The 25,969-nt window shown below is 46.3% G+C and overlaps 2 protein-coding genes and 1 pseudogene across 3 annotated transcripts; 1 reads left to right on the top strand and 2 right to left on the bottom strand.

The window, feature by feature from the left end:
* Nucleotides 1–1,115: 1,115 nt before the first annotated feature.
* On the bottom strand, nt 1,116–11,000 carry ptpn3 (protein tyrosine phosphatase non-receptor type 3). Its single transcript, XM_055903615.1, has 26 exons — nt 10,915–11,000; nt 9,070–9,840; nt 8,735–8,860; nt 8,399–8,441; nt 7,738–7,819; nt 7,264–7,308; nt 7,109–7,161; nt 6,823–6,940; nt 6,617–6,704; nt 6,443–6,531; nt 6,287–6,350; nt 5,986–6,188; nt 5,770–5,895; nt 5,499–5,660; nt 5,038–5,137; nt 4,868–4,945; nt 4,728–4,784; nt 4,471–4,627; nt 4,159–4,334; nt 3,914–4,004; nt 3,647–3,708; nt 3,425–3,571; nt 2,818–2,946; nt 2,096–2,241; nt 1,859–1,994; nt 1,116–1,723 (listed from the first exon to the last, which is right to left on the bottom strand). The coding sequence occupies exons 2-26, from the start codon at nt 9,136–9,138 to the stop codon at nt 1,634–1,636; spliced, it is 2,637 nt and encodes an 878-aa protein (XP_055759590.1). The 5' UTR covers nt 9,139–9,840; nt 10,915–11,000; the 3' UTR covers nt 1,116–1,633.
* Nucleotides 2,124–21,571, top strand: LOC129837455 (serine/threonine-protein kinase Sgk1-like). Of its 2 annotated transcripts, none has more exons than XM_055903619.1 (11): nt 2,124–2,214; nt 18,505–18,580; nt 18,715–18,829; nt 18,931–18,962; nt 19,067–19,124; nt 19,221–19,304; nt 20,245–20,489; nt 20,572–20,791; nt 20,910–21,065; nt 21,165–21,254; nt 21,362–21,571. In XM_055903619.1, exons 1-11 carry the CDS (start codon nt 2,199–2,201, stop codon nt 21,518–21,520), a joined length of 1,251 nt encoding a protein of 416 aa, XP_055759594.1. In that variant the 5' UTR covers nt 2,124–2,198; the 3' UTR covers nt 21,521–21,571. The 2 variants fall into 2 exon arrangements, with proteins under 2 accessions (XP_055759594.1, XP_055759593.1); XM_055903618.1 differs by lacking the exon at nt 2,124–2,214 and adding an exon at nt 16,428–16,953.
* Nucleotides 21,572–23,152: 1,581 nt separating this feature from the next.
* On the bottom strand, nt 23,153–25,433 carry LOC129837456 (transmembrane protein 244-like; annotated as a pseudogene).
* Nucleotides 25,434–25,969: the final 536 nt, after the last annotated feature.

The following is a 25,969-nucleotide window of genomic DNA, read 5'->3' as shown; positions in this document are numbered from 1 at the left end:
CCCACTGCCACCACCCCGGGGAAAAGAGTCTCTCACCGCAGGCACGGAGACTTCAGGCTGCCGCTGAATCCTGAAACTCGGCAGCCGTGGGGATCACCAGCCGCATAATTGAGCAGGACCCGACAATTCGGCATTAAAAAAAAGCAACCAGTTGAATTTCCCAATCATTTATTCCGTTTCAATAGTGAACTCACTCACGGAAACACACACCCCCCTCTTCGTCTCCTCTCACCGTTTGTCCCCGCTCGCGCACCTGCTGTTGCACAGATTCTGAAATCCTGGCGAAATCTCGAGCAGCTCCGCAGCGGGCGTCCCTATAGTCTCACATACCGAGGAATGAGGTTGTAGTCTCCCGGGACGCGCTTACCCAAACCCGCGGTCGGTATTATTTAATCCTCTCACGAAGAACCGAAACTGCTCCACCTCACAGGTAAGTCAACCAGAGAAACTGGACAAACAGCATGCTTTGCGCCTGCGTAAAAACAACGCAGAACAAACTTTTTTTTTATACTGGGGCCAGGCTGTGTCAGCGAAGCAGCGCTCCCTGCCGGCCAGAGGCGACACCACGGCCAGCGCGGTGAAGGACAAACAACAAGAGGGACAATGTAATGTTGAGGACAAGCAAAAAATAATGCAATTTCAGAACAAACCGGTAGGATTATGGTTTAGCCGAGGGATTCAGGCAGAAATAAACACCCACACACCAGTGAAAGTGCAGAGTTCACCTCTCCTAAAACAAATATATTAATTTTACTCACTCCGGATATCTGCCTGCTATGGTTGTTTAGTAGTAATGGCTACTATGCCCCTCAAATCTTTCTATGATATCAGTAGACTGTACAACATGGTCTGGGACTTATGTTGGCACTGAACTGGAGCATGCAGACATCTAGGGCAGGTAACAGGAATGTGTTTAAATGGTGTCTAACTGCACTGCAGCCTGTAGGACTCAACTCCTACAATGTTTGATATGTACAGGCAACTCCACAGACCACAAATATACATAACAATGGACCTGGAACTGATATTACATTATCTGTCATCTAAAATTCACTCAGAATGTAAGATACCATCAACTGAGTTACTACGTCAACAAACAGACTAAGAGCTCCAAGTAGATGTCAGTGTGTTTATTCAGTGTGTCAATAATTTAGGGAAGGTGGAGCGTGGGGTAGTGTGTGGTGGCTCTGGCAGTGTTCGTCTCTACTGTGAATCCACCGAAAGCCTCAACACTCTCCCAACAATACAGACAGACCAGTCAATCCTATAGCCGCCACTCAGGAGGAACTGAGATACAGTCTTCAGTCACTCATACAGTAGCACTTTGGTCCCAGAGAAGAAAAAAGAGAGACCTTTATAGTACATAGTCCTTCCCTGCTAGCGGTGCTCTATGGCTAACATAAGGATCGGACTAGCTGAGCACATTCGGCACTATGGCTCATTATGTGCTGTAGCAACAGAAGGCTAGCTGTTGCCGAGCACTTAAGGCTAGTGGAATGCTATGGCTCTCTAAGGCTACAGCCTAGCAGTCCTCTTCTCCTGTTAGCCTAGCATTGTGGCTAGCTGTCCCCCTATCCTCCTGTTAGCCTAGTGCTGGGGCTAGCTGTCCCCCCATCCTCCTGTTAATGGTCCGTTAGCAGTGCTGAGGGTGGTGCTGTAGAATGCTCTCCTCTCTCTCTCTGTAGACACGCAGGATGGCCTCACACATAAACCGGAACTGACACTTGAACACAAACAAAAACAGTCCAGTCACATACAACAAACATACCAAAGGAAGTTGCAGACATAGTCATTAGGGTTTCAATGCTGATCTTGGGAGGAGAGTAGCTAATGGTTAGACGTATAGGCGCGTGTGTACCGTGGTCTGGATCATCATGGCCCTCTGGTCTCGGAGCGTCCTGATGATGTCCAGAGGGAACACAGGTCGACCGCTCTCCAACAGCGACAACGCCGTCTCCATGGTAATGAGAACACCTGTACGCCCAATCCCTGCGCTGCAATTACATCAACAACATACATGAGGTGTTATAAATCTTGTAACCCTAGTGTGTGTGTGTGTGTGTGTGTGTGTGTGTGTGTGTGTGTGTGTGTATACCTGCAGTGCACCATAAGTGGTGTGTCTCCTGTCCTCCTCTCTCTAACAGAGGTGATGAACAGCAGGAAGTCTGAGGGGTCATCAGGTACACCATGGTCTGGCCATGCTACATACTGCAGGTGGGTCACCGAACGCTCCTCTCCCAGCTGGAAACACACACACATTTAGGAAAAACAGACAGAAAACAGCTGAGAGAACACACTTTTCCCCCATCTGTCTCTCAAAGATATTTTCATAAATTAAATTAACTTGGATATGTGATGATTGTAATGGGAGAGATGAGAGAGAAACGTGTAGGATATGGTAACTCGTTAGTTACTGTGACGAGGAAGAGATTGTGGAGAGTAGAGTTAGATGGAGGAGGTATAGAGGAGGAGCGATGGAGAGTAGAGGGAGAGATGAGGAGAGGGATAGATGGAGGAGTGTGTTGTCCAGCCTGTGGTCCATGCAGGGATTAACTGACAGCCAGAGGAACAGATGGGTCTGCACAGTAGTGTAGTGTTGTGTATGTACTCTTTGGCAGGCTATTATTGTAAAGGAGAACATGTTCTATATTAACCTCTGTGGTGTAAAGGTAAATAAACACAATGCCAATGGAAGCAGAAACACGTGGAGCTGGATGGGGATAGTTTGGTCAATGTTTCCTGTGGAGAACACACATATGGCACACACACATATGGCACACCTCCTGTTATGTGAGCCAGGTCATGTTTGTGTGTTACCTGTGTGTGTGTTAGGGTGAATTGGCGTGTGACATAGGCCAGGTTGCATTCCTCAGAGTGGCAGCTGACCCTCAGGTACCCATAATCCCTCACTTCAGGAGGGTGTGGCCAGTACTGGTGGCACTTAGTCTGAAACACACACACACACACACACAAACACACACGATTGATTTTGACATTCATTAATATTGATTTACTATAGAGGTTGTAATCTTTAAGCTCTGAGAAATATTATTTTACTGAGTTGTGTTTCATATTTCTGAGTCAGTGCTTCACTCACTGTGTTCTCCCAAACATCTCAAGACATTCTCAGGGCCAGTACTTATATTACATCAGGAGATGAGTGGAAACTGACTGTCAGCCTGAATGTGTGTGTGTGTGTGTGTGTGTGTGTGTGTGTGTGAGAGAGAAAAACCAGGGCACTTGTGGAATATCAGCAAGACAATCAATTAGTGAGCGCTTCAGGTTACCAAGCAACAGGCAGGCAAAGACGCAGACAGCGACTCACAATGAGCCTGGGACCTTGGTAAACCTGTGTGCTGTACCCATTCTCATTCAGTAATGTGTGTTTCACTCTTTGAAAGAGAGAGAGGGTCCGTGTGCATACCCGTCCTCTCTCGGTGAGTGTGGTGAGCATGATGATGGTGTGTGTGTGTTGCTCCCACACACTCTGCCAGAAGTGAGTGCAGGTCTGAGGCAGCGGTCCTTGAGCTGCAATGTAGCGCAGACACACACCAGACCCTGGGGACACCACCTGAGACACATACACAGCATGACTATACACAAACACAAGCCAACAAGGACAACACTAAACACAGTGTGTACTGACCGTGATGTGGCTTGCATTGATGTAGTCCTCTTGGTCCTGAAGTACCACTCTGGAGACGTCGTCTGACAGAACAAAGAGTTAGAGATGGAGTCACAACCAGGGCCCTCCAGACCCACCCAAACCCCTGTACCAGCTCAACAAACAAAGCACTAGTGTCCTGTCCTCCAGCTCCACACATTCAGGACATTAGGGAAGATGGGTACACTGGCATGTCGAGTCACTCCTACTAGGACACACAACTGTGTGTGAGATGGTGTGTGTACTCACAGGGCAGCACGTCCTTGTATCTGTTCTTGTCTGTGTTCTCAGGGAGACGAGCGCAGGCTACTGACAGGCCAGGCTTCCTCATGTACAGGTTCTACAACACACACATCACCACCATCACTCACCATGCTCTTCTGTCTGGATTGTCAACAGCAGGTCTTATTGACAAGTTATTCCCAAAGTGCATCTGTTACGTTTAACACACAAACAAGTCCCTTTCATAGTGTTGTTGTCTAACTAAAACACACCTCGAAGTGGAAGGTGAGAGTGCCTGTCTGGATCCCCCTCTCCAGTTGTTTCATGGACTCTTCAAGTGTCTGGCCTTGTTCTGATTGGCCAGGCAGAAGCAGTGGTTCACCGTGTGATTGACCAGTCAGAGACAGGGCAGAGGGAAACTGCAGCAGGGGGGCCACACGCCCTGGACCTAAACACACACACACACACACACACACACACACACACACACACACACACACACACACACACACACACACAGTGTGTTACCTGAATCAGTATCTGATTAGCAGGCCCATTCTCTTGCTCTCTCTAGTGTGTGTTACCTTTGCGTCGTATAAGCAGAGCCAGTTCTCTGGAGTGGGACTCTCTGCTGGCTCTTATAAACATGACCACCTGATCATGCGTGTGTTCAGAGATGTCACGACCGTTGATCAGCACGACCTGGTCACCTTCCAACAACCTTGGCTCAACCCGCCCCGCCTACAATCAATTCATCAACAAGTCAAATCACATTGGATTAATCTAAAGTACTGTTTACAAATGCATTATATACACAGATAAACCAGAACATGTCACTTACAGGGGAGTCAGGGTTGACCTGGGATATGGCCAGGGACATCTTCTGGTCCACGCCACCCTGAGAAGAGGAACAGTCAGGGATACAGGGATGGTACTGCATGTAAGAGAGTAGGTGTGTGATTCATTGAAGGGGAGACTCACTTTGACATTGAAACCAAACTTTCCGTCGTGATCAGGAGCGAGACGCACCAATAGCAGGTCGCCATCCCCCAGAGCACGCTGCAACACAGAGTTTACTGAGTCTGGCACACACAGATGAGATACTTTATCACAATTACATGATCACACCCTTGTCTGTCTGGGTAACTGACCTTGTCCCGGTAGTGTGAGGTGTCCTTAATGTCTTCCTCTCCTGTGCCGATGTCATCAACCTGCGACCATCCACCTCCTTGGCTGTGAGTGCCAGAAACACTGAGATAGATACATTTACATTTAAGTCATTTAGCAGACGCTCTTATCCAGAGCGACTTACAAATTGGTGCATTCACCTTATGACATCCAGTGGAACAGCCACTTTACAATAGTGCATCTAAATCTTTTAAGGGGGGGGGGGGGTCAGAAGGATTACTTTATCCTATCCTAGGTATTCCTTAAAGAGGTGGGGTTTCAGGTGTCTCTGGAAGGTGGTGATTGACTCCGCTGTCCTGGCGTCGTGAGGGAGTTTGTTCCACCATTGGGGTGCCAGATACTGTGTTCAGAACTGACTCCAACATGAGAATGTACTTTACACTGATACACACACAGTATGAAATTGTGTGTGTGTGTGTCTGACCTGTGTGTAGGCGTGCCCTCCTGGCTGCCCCTGCTGCTGCTGAGGGAGACCCTGTAGGTGTAAAAGACATCCTCCCCCTCCGACACGTCTCGCAAGTCATTGTTCAGCTCCACTGAGGAGGGGCGGGGTTTACGGGCGCCATGACGCACACGAGGACTCCGCCTAACAGAGAGAGAGAGACAAGGTACGATGAAATTAGCCCTAGTCACGGCTACCCCTTACATGGTATCTCCTGCTGTAGCAGTGTGTGAGGCTGTGGTGTGGGTAGTACCACTTGGGTGTGAGCGGGGGGGATCGGGAAGGTAGGCTCTTGGTCTCCAGGTGTTCTGACGAGGTGGATCCCCTCAGAGCTGGGTTCCACTCCATCCCACCCATCACTTTCTTACACACTGGACCACTGCAGAGGAGACGAGAGTGTGTGTGTGGAAATGAGTAAAAGAAAGACAGACAGAGCGTGTGTATGATGGGTGTGTGTGTGCGCGCTTGCCTGTCTGTTTTAGTGTTGCCCAAGGCCCAGTGTTGTGAGAGCAGCTTGTTGTGTATCTGGGTTGCCAGGTTGGTGTGGTGTGGGCTACGGGTTGCCAGGTTGGTGTGGAAGAAGCAGTGATGGTCCACACATGACCTCCACAGGTTCTTACAGGCCCTGGGGCACGGCAGGACCAGGCTCACCACACAGTCCTGCGTCTCCCCCTGGAACACACACACACACACACACACACAGGTTATGAAGACAACACTAAGGTCAGCCAATAGAAGAGCAGGACACAATTGAGCCAATCAGGACTCACATGTTTGCGTCTGAGCTGCATAAGGAAGCGTTTCCTCTTGAAGGATATCTTGATGATGTTCACCCTGCAGGAGACAATACACACTCAGGGTGTGTATTTGCGTGCGGTGTGTGTGTGTGTGTGTGTGTGTGTCTGATCAGAAGTCCAGGTGCTCACCAGGGGAAGAAACTGGAGCAAATCATGTTACAGAAGATAGCCACGCCCCCTGAGGCCAATCCCACCAATAGAGGGGAACTGTTGGAGTCCTGAAAGAAATAAAGAGATAGAAACATGAGAGGGAGAAGAGGGAAGACGAGGGTGAGTCAGAAGGAGACATATGGAGGTACTTACCATGGCAGTGTGTAGCTCCACTCCATACAGCTCCAGAGTTCTTGCTGTGTTGAGAAAACACAGCTCTGCATCACTCTGCTTCAGCCCCCTGAAACAGCACATGAGTAGGATAGGTTGGTATCAGCATTATGCCAACAGCGCCACCATGTCCTCTAGTAGGCTAGGGGGGTGCTGTACACGTGCCTGGCCTGGGTGTGGGTGTGTACCTGTGCCCTGGGTACAGAGCCTCCACTCTAGACAGGAAGTCATCATCCTGCTCCGGGAGGAAGTGGCTTTTGGACAGGTAACCAGGGAGAAGGTCTGGGGAGTAGTCACCTAGCTCAGCTACAATACAGAGAGAGAAAGCGGAGAAAGAGAGAGAAGGGGAGAGCAAAAGAAGGGGTGAAACAGAGAGAGAGAAGGGGTGAGAGAGAGAGGGGGGGGGTGAGAGAGATTATGTTAAACCCCCAGACAGACAACACACTAAAAAGACCACAGAAGAGTGTAACTTACACTGCACAGCATAGGAGGCCAGTACCACAGCTGCACTCAGAGGACACTTCAACCTGCAGGACACACACACTTTCTCAATGTAACGTCACATTGTTTACACCACTAGGTGGAGTAAGAGGGAATGCATGTGTAGGTGGGAGCTCGTGGTGTCTGACCTGCCCTCTCTGATGTCACTCCTGATCTGGAGGAAGTACATATGTCTGAAGACACAGGATGGTAGAGGAGACTTATTATCTGAATCACACATGTACAGTACAAGCTAATGACACACACACACTCTCTCAACATAGTCTACAGGTACACGCACACACTCTACATTGTCTACAGGTACACACACACACACACTCTCTACATAGTATACAGGTACACACACACTCTCAACAGTCTACAGGTACACACATACACTCTCTCAAAAGTCTACAGGTACACACACAGACACTCTACATAGTCTACAGGTACACACACACACACACACAGGGGCTCTGAACCCAGGTCTCCCATAGGAGAACCCAACCTCTTGACCATTAGACCAAGAGGAAATTCCCTATTGGGCCAAAGGTTCCAGTGAATTTGAAGTGGCAGGCAGGGCTACCTCATCCCGAGACCATGATCTCTCCCCATGTCTATACCTGGTCTGGCCATGCTGTAGAGAGTTGGGGTCTGAGATGAAGAATCGGACTCGGAGGGTCAGGTAGAATGGAGAGACAACTCCTGTAGGACAGAGACGCTGTTAGACACAGCCCAATGACCTCACCTCTGACCTTAATCTGACCGTCACCTCTGACCTTAATAATCCGACCGTCACCCCTGACCTTAATAATCCGTCACCCCTGACCTTAATATGACCCCCACAATCCCCTCACCCCTTCCACAGAATTCAATCTTACATTTATAATTTATCAAAATGCACACTGGACTAAACAGTAGGGCGTCACTGGGCTCAGGCTAAACAGTAGGGCGTCACTGGGCTCAGGCTAAACAGTAGGGCGTCACTGGGCTCAGGCTAAACAGTAGGGCGTCACTGGGCTCAGGCTAAACAGTAGGGCGTCACTGGGCTCAGGCTAAACAGTAGGGCGTCACTGGGCTCAGGCTAAACAGTAGGGCTTCACTGGGCTCAGGCTAAACAGTAGGGCGTCACTGGGCTCAGGCTAAACAGTAGGACGTCACTGGGCTCAGGCTAAACAGTAGGGCGTCACTGGGCTCAGGCTAAACAGTAGGGCGTCACTGGGCTCAGGCTAAACAGTAGGGCTTCACTGGGCTCAGGCCAAGGTCTCATTTAGTGTTTCTTACCTTTCAGCTGCTTCTTCAGTGGTTTGTTGGCCTCCAGCCACCTCTGCAAGACAAACTATGTTAATCAAAGACATGATGTTACATTCACCATCTGTTGTGTGAGTTTTAGAATATAGACTAAGTGTGTGTGTGTAGCTACTCACAGGAGAGTGTGTTTGAGTTGTGTTAGTGTAGCAACTCACAGGAGAGTGTGTTTGAGTTGTGTTAGTGTAGCAACTCACAGGAGAGTGTGTTTGAGTTGTGTTAGTGTAGCAACTCACAGGAGAGTGTGTTTGAGTTGTGTTAGTGTAGCTACTCACAGGAGAGTGTTTGAGTTGTGTTAGTGTAGCTACTCACAGGAGAGTGTGTTTGAGTGACGATGGTGGTGTTGGAGTCTCGTAGCTGCAGACTGAAGAAGTGTCTCTCCAGCAGACCCAGCTGATTACACACCTGCTCCAGCAAAACCTCACCTGCATCCTGCTTCTAAGAGACACAAAACACAGCTTATACCAGGAGTCAGTCAGTGTGTGTGTGTGTGTGTGTGTGTGTGTGTGTGTGTGAGATATTGCAGTACAGTGTGTTTTGGTAAAGCTTTTCTAGTGAGTGTGTTCTCCAGGTCAAGGTTGTGTGTTGAGATCAATGGGAAGCTGAGATCTGAGTCTCCCAGTCTACTCAGGACTGTGTGTACTCACGTTGACTGTAAAGGTCTGGATAGTGTTGTCCAGTAGTTGAACCAAACACAGTAGATCAGGTTTGGGCATGTCTGTTACCGCAGGTTACTCAAACTCTTACACACACACACACACACACGTCTAACAGAGTCCAAAATGTGCACGCACAGCAGTATTCTAGAATATTGGACCATTGGCCTTCATACTTTTGTAATTCTCAATGCAGCTCAAGCTATTTCTCCAATTGTCAACACATTCAAATCAATAGAGGGACGCGTATGCGAAGCCGCATTGGTTGGGGAGGTACCCGTTACAGCTGTGTGTTCCCCCCGCGGACAGTGGTCTCAGAGCCGCGTTGGTTGGGGAGGTACTCGTTATGGCTGTGTGTTCCCCCCGCGGACAGTGGTCTCAGAGCCGCGTTGGTTGGGGAGGTACCCGTTACGGCTGTGTGTTCCCCCCGCGGACAGTGGTCTCAGAGCCGCGTTGGTTGGGGAGGTACTCGTTATGGCTGTGTGTTCCCCCCGCGGACAGTGGTCTCAGAGCCGCGTTGGTTGGGGAGGTACCCGTTACGGCTGTGTGTTCCCCCCGCGGACAGTGGTCTCAGAGCCGCGTTGGTTGGGGAGGTACCCGTTATGGCTGTGTGTTCCCCCCGCGTACAGTGGTCTCAGAGCCGCGTAGCTATGTTACAATGGGACGCGGGACAATGACGTCTCTCTGTGTCTTTGCACTCTGAATTACGCGTCACTCACTCACACACACACACTGACACAACCCTCAGTCCATCTCCACAACCTGGGGAGAGATAAAACACACATCTTAATGAAACACCTCCAGACTCTGGAAACTGTGATGATATCTGCTCATGTAGTTTAGCCCCTCCCTAAGGATGACATCGTGTGCAGTGAACAGCCGCCTTTCTACTTCTCTCTCACACACCGGCCCAGTGAGTAATTTGTGTGTCTGTGTAGCAGTATCATGCTACAATGAGTAATGCAGTGTGTATGTTGGTAATACATTATTATCTGTCCAGAGTCTGAACATGTCCTTTCCTCCTGTTCTCTCCTCCGCCCTGTGTAGACTGCTGAATGATAAGAATGTTAAATATTGTCAGCGACAAGCTAGTCCATCCACAGGCCTAGGAACTGATCTCAGCTCTACATGCACACACACGGGCTGCAGTGTTGTTTACACACCAGTTCTACTGGTCATCAACCCACTAACCCATGCTTTTATTAACAGCTGTGTGTGTGCTTGTTAATGTAGGCTAAGGGGAGTGGGCCTGGTCTTTTTGTAGGCCTCTCTCTCTCTCACACACGTTAATGTTTGGACTCACTCTGAATACATTACAGTGAGTAGAGCACTCTCTCACGCCTGATTTGCCATAATGATAATGACATTCACACCAGTTAGAACTGAGCTGTATAAACTATTTTAGGACCGAGTTTTTTACCAAGTCTAGACTGTTGAGTGGGCAGTATTGGTATACAACATTGCTTATTTAAAGTGTATCAGTTAGGCCGGAGATTTGTTCCTGGTTACATTGGCGAACTTGTTTTCAGATGAGCAACGTCATCTCGGTTATCGATTAAACTAGTGTATCACAATGATTAACACGGAGAATAAGATAACGTCCAATATACTATATGGTCGGTTATTTGAAACATACAGACCCGACGTGGACTTTAAACTAAGTAGGCTCTATGAACGACCAACATAAACGTAGCCTAATGTTATAGGTTCTTCTGCTGCTACGCTCAACATGCCATTCAGCAACTTTAACGTTACTTCACTTCAGATATCAAGTTGACCCTGGAGGATTGTTATGAGAACACAGACAATCTAGCTTGAGAAGATCAGTTAAAATACCTCAGTAGTCCTGGATTTGGGAACTTTGTCATGTCCGTTGATACTACCGCTGTTAAAAACCTTGGAACTGGGCGCGTCGCGCGGGCAGGTGGAGGTAAATATCCGGAAAGAGATATTCCTGCTGCCCCGCCTCTTCACAATGCGCGCTCCCGCCTTGATGGATGCGTGTTCTGGTCCTCAACCACCCCCGCTGTAGGCTACAGCAGATCATATTCTTTCATCAGAGGAAGAATATATCATGTAATCTGTTCACGCAGCCCCGCAGAACTGTAGAGTGACACTCTGATTCACCAGAACAAGGGGTGGAATATACTTTGAAAAAAAGCTCAACTTCCAGAGATGTGAAAGTGAAACTCGGTCTAGGTTCTTGGCAGGTCCGCAAAAGAGTGGAGTTCCTCCGGTTTTGTTCATTGGACTACTTTGGGAACGCATCATTCTTTCCTTCCTTCCTTGAAGTAGCCTAGGTTACTTATTCATAGGAGAAAACGAATGGTGCCTCAGTATAGCTTCCACATGTCCTGCCGTGAGGAGGCTCATCCATGGTCCAGTCAGGGGCTCGCTTCCTCTCCTAAGGCATCGTCACATCCTTATCTCCACTCCTATATCTCAATAGTCTAATGACTCCATCTCAATGTCTCATCTCCTCGTTCATCTGTACTCATCTATAAAGTCAGATATTTCCAGTTTTTCCATTCCAGGGCAGATGAAGAGAATGAAACCTGTCTAATTACATCCCCAATTAAAATGTGACTTTCTTATCCGATCGAGACAATCATATCACTATCAATGTACCGGTCTGTGTCCGAACAAAATATGTTGTAATCCTATGTCAAACAGCCTGAGATGCAGCCTGTAATTTACTCCCATATAACCTCTCTGGGGTGCTGCTGCCATCTACAGGGAAGAAGCGGGTGTTTGTTATTTTCTTTCAATTCGTGTCGAATTAATTTGCGTAGACAACCAGGTGATGGGAGATACTAACTAATCAATGGCGTTAATTGATCAATCAAGTACAAGGGAGGAGCAAAAATACGCAGACACTCGGCCCACATAGGACAGGGGTGGGCAAACTTTTTGGTTCCAGTGACGCCCTACTGTTTAGCCTGAGCCCAGTGACGCCCTACTGTTTAGCCTGAGCCCAGTGACGCCCTACTGTTTAGCCTGAGCCCAGTGACGCCCTACTGTTTAGCCTGAGCCCAGTGAAAATCTATACTGTAGGTCCATTATAATTTATATAAATATATAGTGTTGATCCATTATAATTTATATAAATATATAGTGTAGGTCCATTATAATTTATATAAATATATAGTGTAGGTCCATTATAATTTCAACATACTTTTTATCTTGTTTTAGACTTTCAAGAGTGGCCTGGAGTGTTTTTTAAAATCCAAAATAATCACAATTTTTGTTGCCCACCCCTGTACTTTGCCCAAGAGTAGGAAAGGGCTGGCTTCTTATCCCATACCATTCTTCAGAGAATGTGCACTTGCTCACTTCCCCCCATGGACACTTGCTCACACCGCCCCATGGACACTTGCTCACACACCCCCATGGACACTTGCTCACTCCCCCCATGGACACCTGCTCACTCCCCCTCATGGACACTTGCTCCCACCCCCCCATGGACACTTGATTACTCCCCCTCAGGGAAACTTGCTCACTCCCCCTCATGGACACCTGCTCACTCCCCCTCATGGACACTTGCTCCCTCATGGACACCTGCTCACTCCCCTCCATGGACAGCATTGCATGGATGTAAGCATAAAGGGATTTTCTGAAATTCGGCGATTGAGAGCTACAGTGTATGTAGCAGGCTTGTGTTCCAGCCCACCCCATGACTCTTAATTGGGTGACCCCCCAACCATCTCTCTATCGGGGGGGGTGATAGGATGGGGTAACTTCCTCTGCCTCTCTCTCTGAGTGTCATCTTACTGCTGCAGTAACCAAGACACAACAGCACTGACTGTCTCCTGAACTCCACTGCCCCAAATATAAAGACTAGTGACAGAGAGAGAGAGAAAGAAAGAGAGATGGGGGAGAGAGAAACAAAGAAGGAGAGAGACAGAGAAAGAGAGAGCGAAATAGAAAGAGAGTGGTAGAGGGATAGAGGGGGAGAGAGAATTAGAGAGAGAGAAAGAAAGAGAGTGGTCGAGAGAGAAAGAGAGAGAGAGATAAATGTCTTTGAAATGTCTTTATTCTTTTGGAACTTTTGTGAGTGTAATGTTTACTGTTAACTTTTATTGTTTATTTCACTTTTGTTTATTATCTCCTTCACTTGCTTTGGCAATGTTAACACATTTTCTTTTGTTTTGGTCTCCCCCCACCCCTCTCTTTCTCTGTCCCTCTCTTTCTGATGGTCTTCCTCTGTGTGATGGGCAGTGTGTTGTTGGTGTTGTCCTCGTTGGAGCAGTGTGTTCCCATTTGTCTGTCTCGTTAGGGCAACATGTATGTACTTTCTCGTTAGGACAGTGTGAACCTATTGACTAGAGTCTAGACGGTGTCTGATTCAGAAAGTTCTCTCTCTGGCTACATATGAAGAGTTTATTTCCAAAATCTCCATATATTTTTCACGTTTTTCATGTGTGTGTAAAATATTACTGTTCTCACTTTTTTTTATTCATAGATTGTAGGTGTGTATTAAAATGTTTTTTTTTTTTTGCAAAACGCTATACAGTATATCCATTGTTTAGCTGGAATGGAATGTTTGTATCCTGTAGAGTGTGATATGTGGTTGTCTCACCTAGTTACCTGAAGATGAATAAACTACCTGTAGTCGCTCTGGACAAGAGCTTATGCTAAATTACTAAAATGTTTATATACAGATCTCATATTACTGTATTGATTCAAAGCATATATATATATACATATATATATATACACTGCTCAAAAAAATAAAGGGAACACTTAAACAACACAATGTAACTCCAAGTCAATCACACTTCTGTGAAATCAAACTGTCCACTTAGGAAGCAACACTGATTGACAATAAATTTCACATGCTGTTGTGCAAATGGAATAGACAAAAGGTGGAAATTATAGGCAATTAGCAAGATACCCCCAAAAAAGGAGTGATTCTGCAGGTGGTGACCACAGACCACTTCTCAGTTCCTTTGCTTCCTGGCTGATGTTTTGGTCACTTTTGAATGCTGGCGGTGCTTTCACTCTAGTGGTAGCATGAGACGGAGTCTACAACCCACACAAGTTGCTCAGGTAGTGCAGTTCCTCCAGGATGGCACATCAATGCGAGCTGTGGCAAAAAGGTTTGCTGTGTCTGTCAGCGTAGTGTCCAGAGCATGGAGGCGCTACCAGGAGACAGGCCAGTACATCAGGAGATGTGGAGGAGGCCGTAGGAGGGCAACAACCCAGCAGCAGGTCCGCTACCTCCGCCTTTGTGCAAGGAGGTGCACTGCCAGAGCCCTGCAAAATGACCTCCAGCAGGCCACAAATGTGCATGTGTCAGCATATGGTCTCACAAGGGGTCTGAGGATCTCATCTCGGTACCTAATGGCAGTCAGGCTACCTCTGGCGAGCACATGGAGGGCTGTGCGGCCCCACAAAGAAATGCCACCCCACACCATGACTGACCCATCGCCAAACCGGTCATGCTGGAGGATGTTGCAGGCAGCAGAACGTTCTCCACGGCGTCTCCAGACTCTGTCATGTCTGTCACATGTGCTCATGTGCTCAGTGTGAACCTGCTTTCATCTGTGAAGAGCACAGGGCGCCAGTGGCGAATTTGCCAATCTTGGTGTTCTCTGGCAAATGCCAAACGTCCTGCACGGTGTTGGGCTGTAAGCACAACCCCCACCTGTGGACGTCGGGCCCTCATACCACCCTCATGGAGTCTGTTTCTGACCGTTTGAGCAGACACATGCACATTTGTGGCCTGCTGGAGGTCATTTTGCAGGGCGCTGGCAGTGCACCTCCTTGCACAAAGGCGGAGGTAGCGGTCCTGCTGCTGGGTTGTTGCCCTCCTACGGCCTCCTCCACGTCTCCTGATGTACTGGCCTGTCTCCTGGTAGCGCCTCCATGCTCTGGACACTACGCTGACAGACACAGCAAACCTTTTTGCCACAGCTCGCATTGATGTGCCATCCTGGATGAACTGCACTACCTGAGCCACTTGTGTGGGTTGTAGACTCCGTCTCATGCTACCACTAGAGTGAAAGCACCGCCAGCATTCAAAAGTGACCAAAACATCAGCCAGGAAGCATAGGAACTGAGAAGTGGTCTGTGGTCACCACCTGCAGAATCACTCCTTTTTTGGGGGTGTCTTGCTAATTGCCTATAATTTCCACCTTTTGTCTATTCCATTTGCACAACAGCATGTGAAATTTATTGTCAATCAGTGTTGCTTCCTAAGTGGACAGTTTGATTTCACAGAAGTGTGATTGACTTGGAGTTACATTGTGTTGTTTAAGTGTTCCCTTTATTTTTTTGAGCAGTGTATATAAACAGTTGAAGTCGGAAGTTTACATACACTTAGGTTGGAGTCATTAAAACTCGTTTTTCAACCACTCCACAAATTTCTTGTTAACAAACTATAGTTTTGGCAAGTCGGTTAGGACATCTAATTTGTGCATGACACAAGTAATTTTTCCAACAATTGTTTACAGACAAATTATTTCACTTATAATTCACTGTATCACAATTCCAGTGGGTCAGAAGTTTACATACACTAAGTTGACTGTGCCTTTAAACAGCTTGGAAAATTCCGGATCAGATCAGATCATCAGTCAGAACTTCCTGACTGATGTCTTGAGATGCTGCTTCAATATATCCACATAATTTTCCTTGCTTATGATGCCATCTATAGTGAAAAAACACCAATATCTTTCATAAATTCTTTAAACAATAAAAGCTAATTTGCCAACATTTATGAAAATTGATATATAGCCTTTTGGGAAAAAACTCATATTATGTAATGAATTACATGATTTGTTTTATTATATTATGTAATATTGATACACTCTTTGGCACACACAGAATACAGACCTGTCAGCGTGTGTGTGTGTGTGTGTGTGTGTGTGTGTGTGTGTGTGTGTGTGTGTGTGTGTGTGTGTGTGCGCGTGCGTGCAAGCCTGTGTTCTCTAAATGGCCAATGAGAGGAAGGTTAAATGTCAGAGGTCATAGATCAGGTCAACGTTGAGTGTGGTAAATCTACAGTAGTCATTCCTCCTCAGACAGGTCTATATAGCCTACAGTCTGTAGTGACTCTGAACAGAGTGTACCTGTATCTGGACCAAAGCAGATGACCTCTGACCTTGACCTTTGTAACTTCCTGGGGTAGTTTGGAAAACAGCATGGTCTGACTCGTACCCTACAGCCCCTGCTGTGACTCATTGTGTGTATTTGTCTCTCCTATTTGGTCTGTCTTTCTGAATGGTCAGTGGAAACTATTGGTCAGTATTGACCTCCCCTCTGTGTGTTCTGTCAGCAGAGTTAATTTATCAGGATATAGGACCCTTTAGAGGAACCAGAGTATCTATCTCACACACACACACACACACACACACACACACACACACACACACACACACACACACACACACACACACACACACACACACACACACACACACACACACACACACACACACACACACACATTCCCCAAAGCAGTAGCACAGTGTCTGTCCATGCAGAGCTCCTACAAAGTTTTAGAAGGTTTTCCATTGATAGGACGTTGATTCGACAGTACACCCGGGGCACGCGGGAGCCCCTGTCAGGATTTAGTGGATGAGTGACTTGAGCCCAACGCCCACACAATAATGTAGCCTACAGGGGTGCCTTGGACTCAATTAGGCCTACGTCAGAGAGTCAGAGAGGTCTTTTGACGGGAGAGCGTGTGGGATTGTTGTAAATAGCCTGCCTGCCGAGCGCGCGCTGTCAGTGGTGCTGAACTCTTCAGACCACAGCCACCAGAGTAAAAGAACATCTCAGTTTGTTCGCTCCTTTCACTGGACTTTATTATTTCATCCAGATGGGCATTATGCAAAAATGAAAAAATGAAAGGGCTTGTGTCATTTTTTACTGGTAAGTTTGACATTCTATTGAATTCTATTAATGTAGTTACAACTATGTGTTTTTATATTCTAGTGTTTGAATGCTCAGTGGCCTAACACCTTTTCTCGCCAACTGCTATAATGCGTTATTATGGGGTTATAAAGCATTGTCAATAACAGGTACACTACATGACCAAAAGTATGTGGACACCTGCTCCTCGAAGATCTCATTCCAAAATCATGGACATTAATATGGAGTTGGTCCTGCATTTGCTGCTATAATAGCCTCCAGTCTTCTGGGAAGGCTTTCTACTAGATGTTGAAAATTTCTGCTGGGACTTGCTTCCATTCAGCCACAAGCGCATTAGTGAGGTTGGGCACTGATGTTGGGCAATTAGGCCTGGCTTGCAGTCAGCATTCTAATTAATCCCAAAGGTGTTCAATAGGGTTGAGGTCGGGGCTGTCAGGACCCGGTGTGAGAAACAGTCACAAAAAGTCGGCAGAACCCAGAAGATGAGGCAGACACAGCAGTACTAGAGATGGTGGTTTAATAAAATAAAAAGATCTTCAGGCAAAGAATATAAATCCACAACGTCAAAAATAAAGCCAAGAGGAAAAAATGGATATCCTCCAAAATACAAAGAAAATCCACAAAGTGGTAAGAACAGCAGGGAAAAACAAACCGCAAAAGACTAATCAAAAATAAACAAGAACAAAACCAGAGAACCTCTGGAAAATCCAACAAGAGAAATATATGTTCACAGCAAGGCTGGGGCTGGGGCTGGGTGCTAACATACAAACACTAAGCCAAGAACTGAGGAACACACAGGGTTTAAATACCAACAAGGAAGTGACACACAGGTGCAAATAATAATTAGAACAAGGAAAAAACAAAAGGTTCAAAAAAGGCGCAATGGGGGCATCTAGTGACCAAAACCTGAACAATCCTGGCCAAATCCTGACAGGGGCTCTGTGCAGGCCAGTCAAGTTCTTCCACACCGATCTCGACAAACCATTTCTGTATAGACCTCGCTTTGTGCACGGAGGCGTTGTCATGTGGAAACAGGAATAGGGCTTTCCTCAAACTATTGCCACAAAGTTGGAAGCACAGAATCGTCTAGATTGTCATTGTATGCTGTAGTGTTAAGATTTCCCTTCGCTAGAACTAAGGGGCCTAGCCTGAACCATGAAAAACAGCCCCACACCATTATTCCTCCTCTACCAAACTTTACAGTTGGCACTATGCATTGGAGCAGGTAGTGTTCTCCTGGCATCTGCCAAACCCAGATTTGTTCGTTGCACTGCTAGATGGTGAAGCATGATTCATCACTCCAGAGAATGTGTTTCCACGGCTCCAGAGTCCAATGGCGGCGAGCTTTACACCACTCCAGCCGATTGGGCATGGTGATCTTATGCTTGTGTGAGGCTGCTCAGCCATGGGAACCCATTTCATGAAGCTCCTGACGAACAATTTTTGTGATGACGTTGCTTCCAGAGGTAGTTTGGAAATCGGTAGTGAGTGTTGCAACCGAGGACGGATGACTGACATAGTCTTATGTAAGAACCCTTTCCTGTGTTTCAGCTCTGCTTGAAGGGAAGAAAAGGGGCTTCAGCAACTTCCTGCACAAACTGGTGTCCGACCACCAAATCTTTCAGCAGTAAGTCGCAACTTACTTCATATTGTGTTAATGACTGTACTCCATATTGATGATCTAAAATAACATATTATGTTATAATTAACACAGAGACAGACACACACAGGCCTAACACTGTCCATGTTGTCTCTGTGAAGCCTGGACGCCCAGACCATCCTGCTGCAGGAGAGCCTGAGAGAGGAGAGGGAAAGAGAGGAGAGAGAAGAGAGGGAGGAGAGGGAAAGAGAGGAGAGAGAGGAGGGGGGAACATCAGTGAGTATATATAGGCATACAGCCAGGACACCTATGACCCATTTATATAATCTCTGTCTGACCCAAATCTAACCCCCTCCCATCCTTTTTCTCTCTATCAGCGTCTGCCAAGTTTGCTGGAGGAGGAGACTCAGTGAGTACCCAAAGTTATGGCCAGGTGTTTTTCCTTGAGTTGCCCATAGCCAATGGAAATCATCAGACCTCACACTCATGCTGCTCTGTTGTCATGTTTACCAGGGTGAAGCCTTCTGATTTCCAATACCTGAAGGTCATCGGCAAAGGAAGCTTTGGGAAGGTGGGAGCAAGTGTGTGTGTCCCTTTACGTGTGTGTGTATTTATGAGTAGGCCGGTGTGTGTTTGTTGTGTTGGTGATGTCTTTATCTTGTTGCAGGTGGTGTTAGCGAGACACAGACAGAGTGAAAGTATGTATGCTGTCAAGGTTCTACAGAAACAGGTCATACTGAGGAAGAAAGAGGTATCTATTATTCCATTCTATTTCCGTTCTATTCTATTTCCATTCCATTCTATTTTAATTCCATTCTATTCTATTTCCATTCCATTCTATTTCCGTTATATTCTATTTCCATTCTATTCTATTTCCATTCCATTCTATTTCCGTTCTATTCTATTTCCATTCTATTCTATTTCCATTCCATTCTATTTTAATTCCATTCTATTTCCATTCCATTCTATTTTAATTCCATTCTATTTCCATTCTATTCTATTTCCATTCCATTCCATTCTATTTCCGTTCCATTCTATTCTATTTCCATTCCATTCCATTCTATTTCCGTTCCATTCTATTTCCATTCCATTCTATTTCCGTTCTATTCTATTTCCATTCCATTCTATTTTAATTCCATTCTATTTCCATTCCATTCTATTTTAATTCCATTCTATTCTATTTCCATTCCATTCTATTTCCGTTCTATTCTATTTCCATTCTATTCTATTTCAATTCCATTCTATTTTAATTCCATTCTATTTCCATTCTATTCTATTTCCATTCCATTCTATTTCCGTTCTATTCTATTTCCGTTCTATTCTATTTCCATTCCATTCTATTTCCATTCCATTCTATTTTAATTCCATTCTATTTCCATTCCATTCTATTTCCATACCATTCTATTTCCATTCCATTCTATTTCCGTTCTATTATATTTCCATTCTATTCTATTTCCATTCCATTCCATTCTATTTTAATTCCATTCTATTTCCATTCTATTCTATTTCCGTTCCATTCTATTCTATTTCCATTCCATTCTATTTCCGTTCCATTCTATTCTATTTTCATCCCATTCTATTTCCGTTCTATTCTATTTTCATTCTATTCTATTTTCATCCCATTCTATTTCCGTTCCATTCCATTAAATTATATTCATTATCTATCCCTCTCTCTCTCTCTCTCCTTCCAGCAGAGACATGTGATGGTAGAGAGGAGTGTGTTGCTGAAGGGACTGCAGCATCCATTCCTGGTGGGGCTCCACTTCTCCTTCCAGACCTCTCACACTCTCGTCTTCGTACTGGACTACATCAATGGAGGAGAGTTGTTCTACCATCTCCAGAGGGAGGGAGCCTTCCCAGAGCCCAGAGCAACATTCTACTCTGCAGAGATGGCCTCAGCCCTGGGCTACCTCCACTCCCTCAACATAGTCTACAGGTGCACACACACACACACACACACACAATGAGAGAGAGCGCATTTTCCTCACAGTGATTTAACCCTCGGTACCCCCCCTTAGAGACCTGAAGCCAGAGAACATCCTATTGGACAGTGGAGGTCATGTGGTTCTGACAGATTTTGGGCTGTGTAAAGAGGGCGTGTCTGTGGGTGGGACTATGCAAACGTTCTGTGGAACCCCTGAGTATCTGGCGCCAGAGGTTCTGTTAGGTCACGCCTACAGTGGAGTAGTGGACTGGTGGGGGCTGGGGAGTGTACTTTATGAGATGCTTCATGGACTGGTGAGTGTGTTTCTCTTTCTCTTCTCTTTCAGCTACTTTTCAACTAGCATATTCCATCCACTGCACACTTATCTGGCTCCCTCTCTCCTCTTCTTTTCTCTCTCTCTCTCTTCCTCAGCCCCCATTCTACAGTCGCAGTAAGGCCGAGATGTTTGAGAACATCCTTCACGCCCCCCTGCAGCTCCATACAAGTGTGTCCCAGTCTGCCCGATCTCTGCTGCAGGGCCTGCTGGAGAGAGACTGTACCAAACGCCTTAGGGGGGAACAGGACCTTGTAAGCACCCCCCATTACCCCACCTGGCACATACATGCAAGACCACATACACACACGCACCCATACACACATTGACGTGCTGTCTCACTTTGTTTGTAGGCTGAGCTGCAGGGCCACACCTTCTTCCTGTCCATCAACTGGGATGACTTGCTAGCCAGGAAAGTCCCTCCCCCATTCATTCCCAACCTGGTGAGTGTGTGTGTGTGTGTTTTTTTTGGGGGGGGCTATGGGTCAGTTTGGATCTGTGACTACCTGAATGTGTGTCTGATCACTCGTTCCCTCCCTCTCTTTTTCAGTCTGGTCCGTGTGATGTGCGGTATTTTGACCCGGAGTTCACGCTTCTTCCAGTCCCCGCCTCCCTCGGTTTGAGTGACATGTTGGGAGACGTAGCCAATGGAGCCTTCCCAGGGTTCTCCTATATGCCTCCGGCTGAGGTTGGAGTTACGGAGCACTGATATCATTCTGATATTATTTGTGTTTTGAATAAATTAAAATGCATTTTCCTATCATGTATCAGATTGTTTATATCTCACAGAGAACGGAGGCTCAGGCCGGGTTAGAACCAGTGGTTCAACTGAACCGGAGCTACCTGGAGTCGGCCTCCTGCACCTTGGGTCAAAGGGAGAACCAGGCAGAGCCTAGCTTCATCACATTACGGGTCAAAGAGAAAAGTAGGATAAAAAGTAAGATAAACCAACGTTAGGGTCAGGGTTGACTATAAGGTGTCGGTCTGGCCTAGTGGTAGCCCCTCAGACTATGGAACACATACATCCCTGGTGACGTGAGCACCAATCCCGTCTCAGCCCTTCCTCTCTGTCTCCCTCTGTATCTGTCTCCCCTCTACACTCCAACTATCAGTGGTACTATCACTGTCCATAAAACAATAGAATACAATAAACATATATTTAAAAAACAACATAAGATTAGGGCTAGGGTTGAGGTGCTAGGGTTAGGGTCATGGGTGAGATGCTAGGGTTATGGTAAGGGTTGTGGTTAGGGTTGTGGTTGAGGTGCTAGGGTTATGGTAAGGGTTGTGGTTGTGGTTAGGGTAAGGCTTGTGGTTGAGGTAAGGGTTGTGGTTAGGGTAAGGGTTGAGGTAAGGTTTGTGGTTGAGGTTAGGGTAAGGGTTGTGGTTAATGTTGTGGTTGAGGTTAGGGTAAGGTTGCGGTTGAGGTTAGGGTAAGGGTTGTGGTTAAGGTTGTGGTTGAGGTTAGGGTAAGGTTGCGGTTAAGGTTGTGGTTGAGGTTAGGGTAAGGGTTGTGGTTGAGGTTAGGGTAAGGGTTGTGGTTAAGGTTGTGGTTGAGGTTAGGGTAAGGTTGTGGTTGAGGCTAGGGTAAGGGTTGTGGTTAAGGTTAGGGTAAGGGTTGTGGTTAAGGTTGTGGTTAGGGTAAGGGTTGTGGTTGAGGTTAGGGTAAGGTTTGATGTTAGGGTAAGGGTTGTGGTTGAGGGTAAGGGTTGTGGTTGAGGGTAAGGGTTGAGGTTAGGGTAAGGGTTGAGGTTAGGGTAAGGGTTGTGGTTAAGGTTGTGGTTGAGGTTAGGGTAAGGTTGTGGTTGAGGTTAGGGTAAGGGTTGTGGTTGAGGTTAGGGTAAGGTTGTGGTTGAGGTTAGGGTAAGGGTTGTGGTTGAGGTTAGGGTAAGGTTGTGGTTGAGGTTAAGGTAAGGGTTGTGGTTGAGGTTAGGGTAAGGGTTGTGGTTAAGGTTGTGGTTGAGGTTAGGGTAAGGTTGTGGTTGAGGTTAGGGTAAGGGTTGTGGTTGAGGTTAGGGTAAGGGTTGTGGTTAAGGTTGTGGTTGAGGTTAGGGTAAGGTTGTGGTTGAGGTTAGGGTAAGGGTTGTGGTTAAGGTTATGGTAAGGGTTGTGGTTAGGGTTAGGGTAAGGGTTGTGGTTAAGGTTAGGGTTAGGCTTAAACCAGGATGTGATAAGAACAAGTGTGTGTGTGTGTATGTGTGTGTGTGTGTGTGTGTGTGTGTGTGTGTGTGTGTGTGTGTGTGTGTGTGTGTGTGTGTGTGTGTGTGTGTGTGTGTGTGTGTGTGTGTGTGTGTGTGTGTGTGTGTGTGGGGGGGGGGGGGGGGGGGAGTCAGCCCAGGTGTGAGAGATTACAGCTGGCTTAAATAGGTCTAAGATGATAAATTACATGATTAACATTGTCTGACATAAGATTAACATTTGTAGAGAACACAGATATTACATACTACAGATATTACATACTACAGATATTACATACCACAGATATTACATACTACAGATATTACATACTACAGATATTACATATAAGAGCTGTTTCCTGGACTCAAAAGATTGCTCAGTGGAGAATCACTTGGCTCAATTGGTGTCTGGGAAGCCGGTCCAACAGAAACAAAGTGCAACAATCAAACAGGTAACCAAGTCAACAGGAACATTTGGTTTCCCTCCATTTCCACCGGACTCACTGCAAAGAACTCTAGTCAGTGTGTGTGTTCTCAGTAGCTGTTGAAGGTGGGGTAACTCTGGTCACTCTGGCAGGTGAAGTAAGCTATCAGCTGACTGTTACAGATCATCAGAAACAACCCGCTGCCTTCAAACAAAACATACAACCACACACACACACAAAACCATTAATAAGGAAGAGACATAACCAATTACTCATCTATAACTCCTCAGAAGGTTTCACACAATAAAACAGAACATGTGTGGGTGAGGTACAGGTCTTACCAAGGGCCAGCCACCACTGCCATACCAAGGGAAAATCCAACATCACTGAAACACACACATTACACACATATATTACAAACACACATTACAAACACACATTAAAAACAGGTAATATACCATACAGAACTAAGGATGGGGAGTGTACATCGTATTGCTTTAGAGCTAGACCCATCCAATCCTTACACATGAGGAAGGGGAATTAAAGAAGACCATGGGATAGGGTCAATATATGTGCCTTGTTTAGAGCCCAGCTGCTTCTCAACTGTAACCCAACTTCCCGTCCCGTCCTGATGTCATCAAAGCTGGCCCAGAGCACTCTGCTCTGCCAGCAAGTGATTATTCTGAGTTAAGCCAGTGTGTGTGTGTGTGAGAGTGAGTTCAGGCATGTGTATGCATTTCTGTGTGTATGTGTGTGTGTCTCACCCAGGCTGGTGAGCAGTACGTGCAGTAGTGTGACTGTGAGACCGTAGTCCCAGACCCATCTCCTCACAACGGCTGCAAACAGCAGACCACTGCAGAAATAGGTCAACTCCATGGACAGCAGGTTCACTGGAACAACAATATAAGACCTTAACCATCTGTAGAGGACATGCGTGCACACACACACATTACCATACACATCTTCGCTCACCCAGGTATTTGGAGTTGGACTCCAAATTGGTTGGTTCAGTCTTAAAGTCAAAGGGAATAAGTCCATCAAAGTGATCCAACCTGAATGCAAACAGAAGAACAGCAGATAAAACAAACAAACAGGATATCCAAAAGAAGGAGCTAGGAGGGAACCAGGGCGGTTGAAACTGACTGTCATTCCAATCAATGAAAACAGACCAATAGTTGCTGTGGATTCCACGAATCCCTCCCCTCTATTCTGTCACCTGGCACCAGGTTTATAGAAGCCGCCTGAGGACGGCTCACCGTTCCAGCAAGGTCACTTACCCAATAACCACACGTGCACGCAGAGAGAAGAAAAGAAAAGTGTCGCACCTGAACGCGCAGAAACACACACTCCCAATCATGTAGTAGAGAGAGTAGAATATGACGAGGCACAGCCAGCAGGTGTACAAGCACTGTCTGGGGGAGAGAGATCGAGAGAAAGAGAGTGAAAGAGAGAAATTGATCGAGAGAGAGTCAGAGTCATTCATTCCAATAATAATATATCATCCACCATAGACCTAGGCTATACTCAAATCAGCCGCCAAGACACTGTAGCAAAGCCGTGACAGCACTGTCAACTGAACCGTGGATCATTCAGCAGGTGTAAAATCTCCCGTGGCAAAACTCCGACAGACTCTGCAAGGGATGCGCACTGCGGGGGAGCAGCAAAGGACAGAAGACCTTCATTTGCACAGACTGAGTGATCATTATCTGTTGCATTTGCCATTCACGATAAATGAAATATCAGTCGCTGAATAGAAATGATAGGGTGATAGCAATGATAGGGTTATGTTTCATAGTCGCTAACAACGACACCTGATGATTTCGTATTTTATTATAACAGCGTCCATATCTGACCCACGGTTGCCCGGATGGCACATAATCAGATTTTTTCTGAGTATAAAATCCGATTTAACAGTCATCTTACCCTCGTGTCGGCCACTTTACCCCTGAAGGCCATCTCATGGTTTGCATCTGTCGTTCTTCTGATGTTGATAATAATGTGTGACTGGGCAACTGAGATGTTACAGTGTAATCCGTCAGAAAACAGCATTATAGTGCCATCTAGCGGTAGCGACTGGAAAGAGCATGCTTATTTATAGGCGACACAGACATTGAAGGTCTGCATCTCATGCCAAATAGACTACAGTAGCCTCTTCCAGTCCAACGTTTCACTTGTAATAAGAACAGTAGGGATGTCTTATTAATTAACCATTAAAATAGCAAAGTCAGAGAGCTTCTATTTCGGACGTCTGGTCTGATTGGACGTAGATAACAAACATGAAAAGGCATCACGTTTTACAATAAAAAAACATTAAGAGCTGATAGCCTATAGGCCTTGTTGTAATCAATACTACGGTCTAACTACTGTAGACCTATTAGGCGTCTGGACTTGACTGTTCTTACTTTTTTGCTGAATTACTGGTTGGAAGTGTGGCCAAGTTCATAAAACAGCTAGAAGTTGGGTTTATGATTAGTCTACTGTCATCTTTCTTTTAACATATGGGGACAATATTGACTGGTGGTGACGTAAACAGTTATTGACGGCATACAGCGACAT

This window comes from Salvelinus fontinalis, chromosome 38, assembly GCF_029448725.1.
Source record: "Salvelinus fontinalis isolate EN_2023a chromosome 38, ASM2944872v1, whole genome shotgun sequence".
Taxonomy (NCBI): Eukaryota; Metazoa; Chordata; class Actinopteri; order Salmoniformes; family Salmonidae; genus Salvelinus; species Salvelinus fontinalis.
Note: the sequence above shows the minus strand (reverse complement) of the source record. Positions and strands in the feature narration are given on the sequence as shown.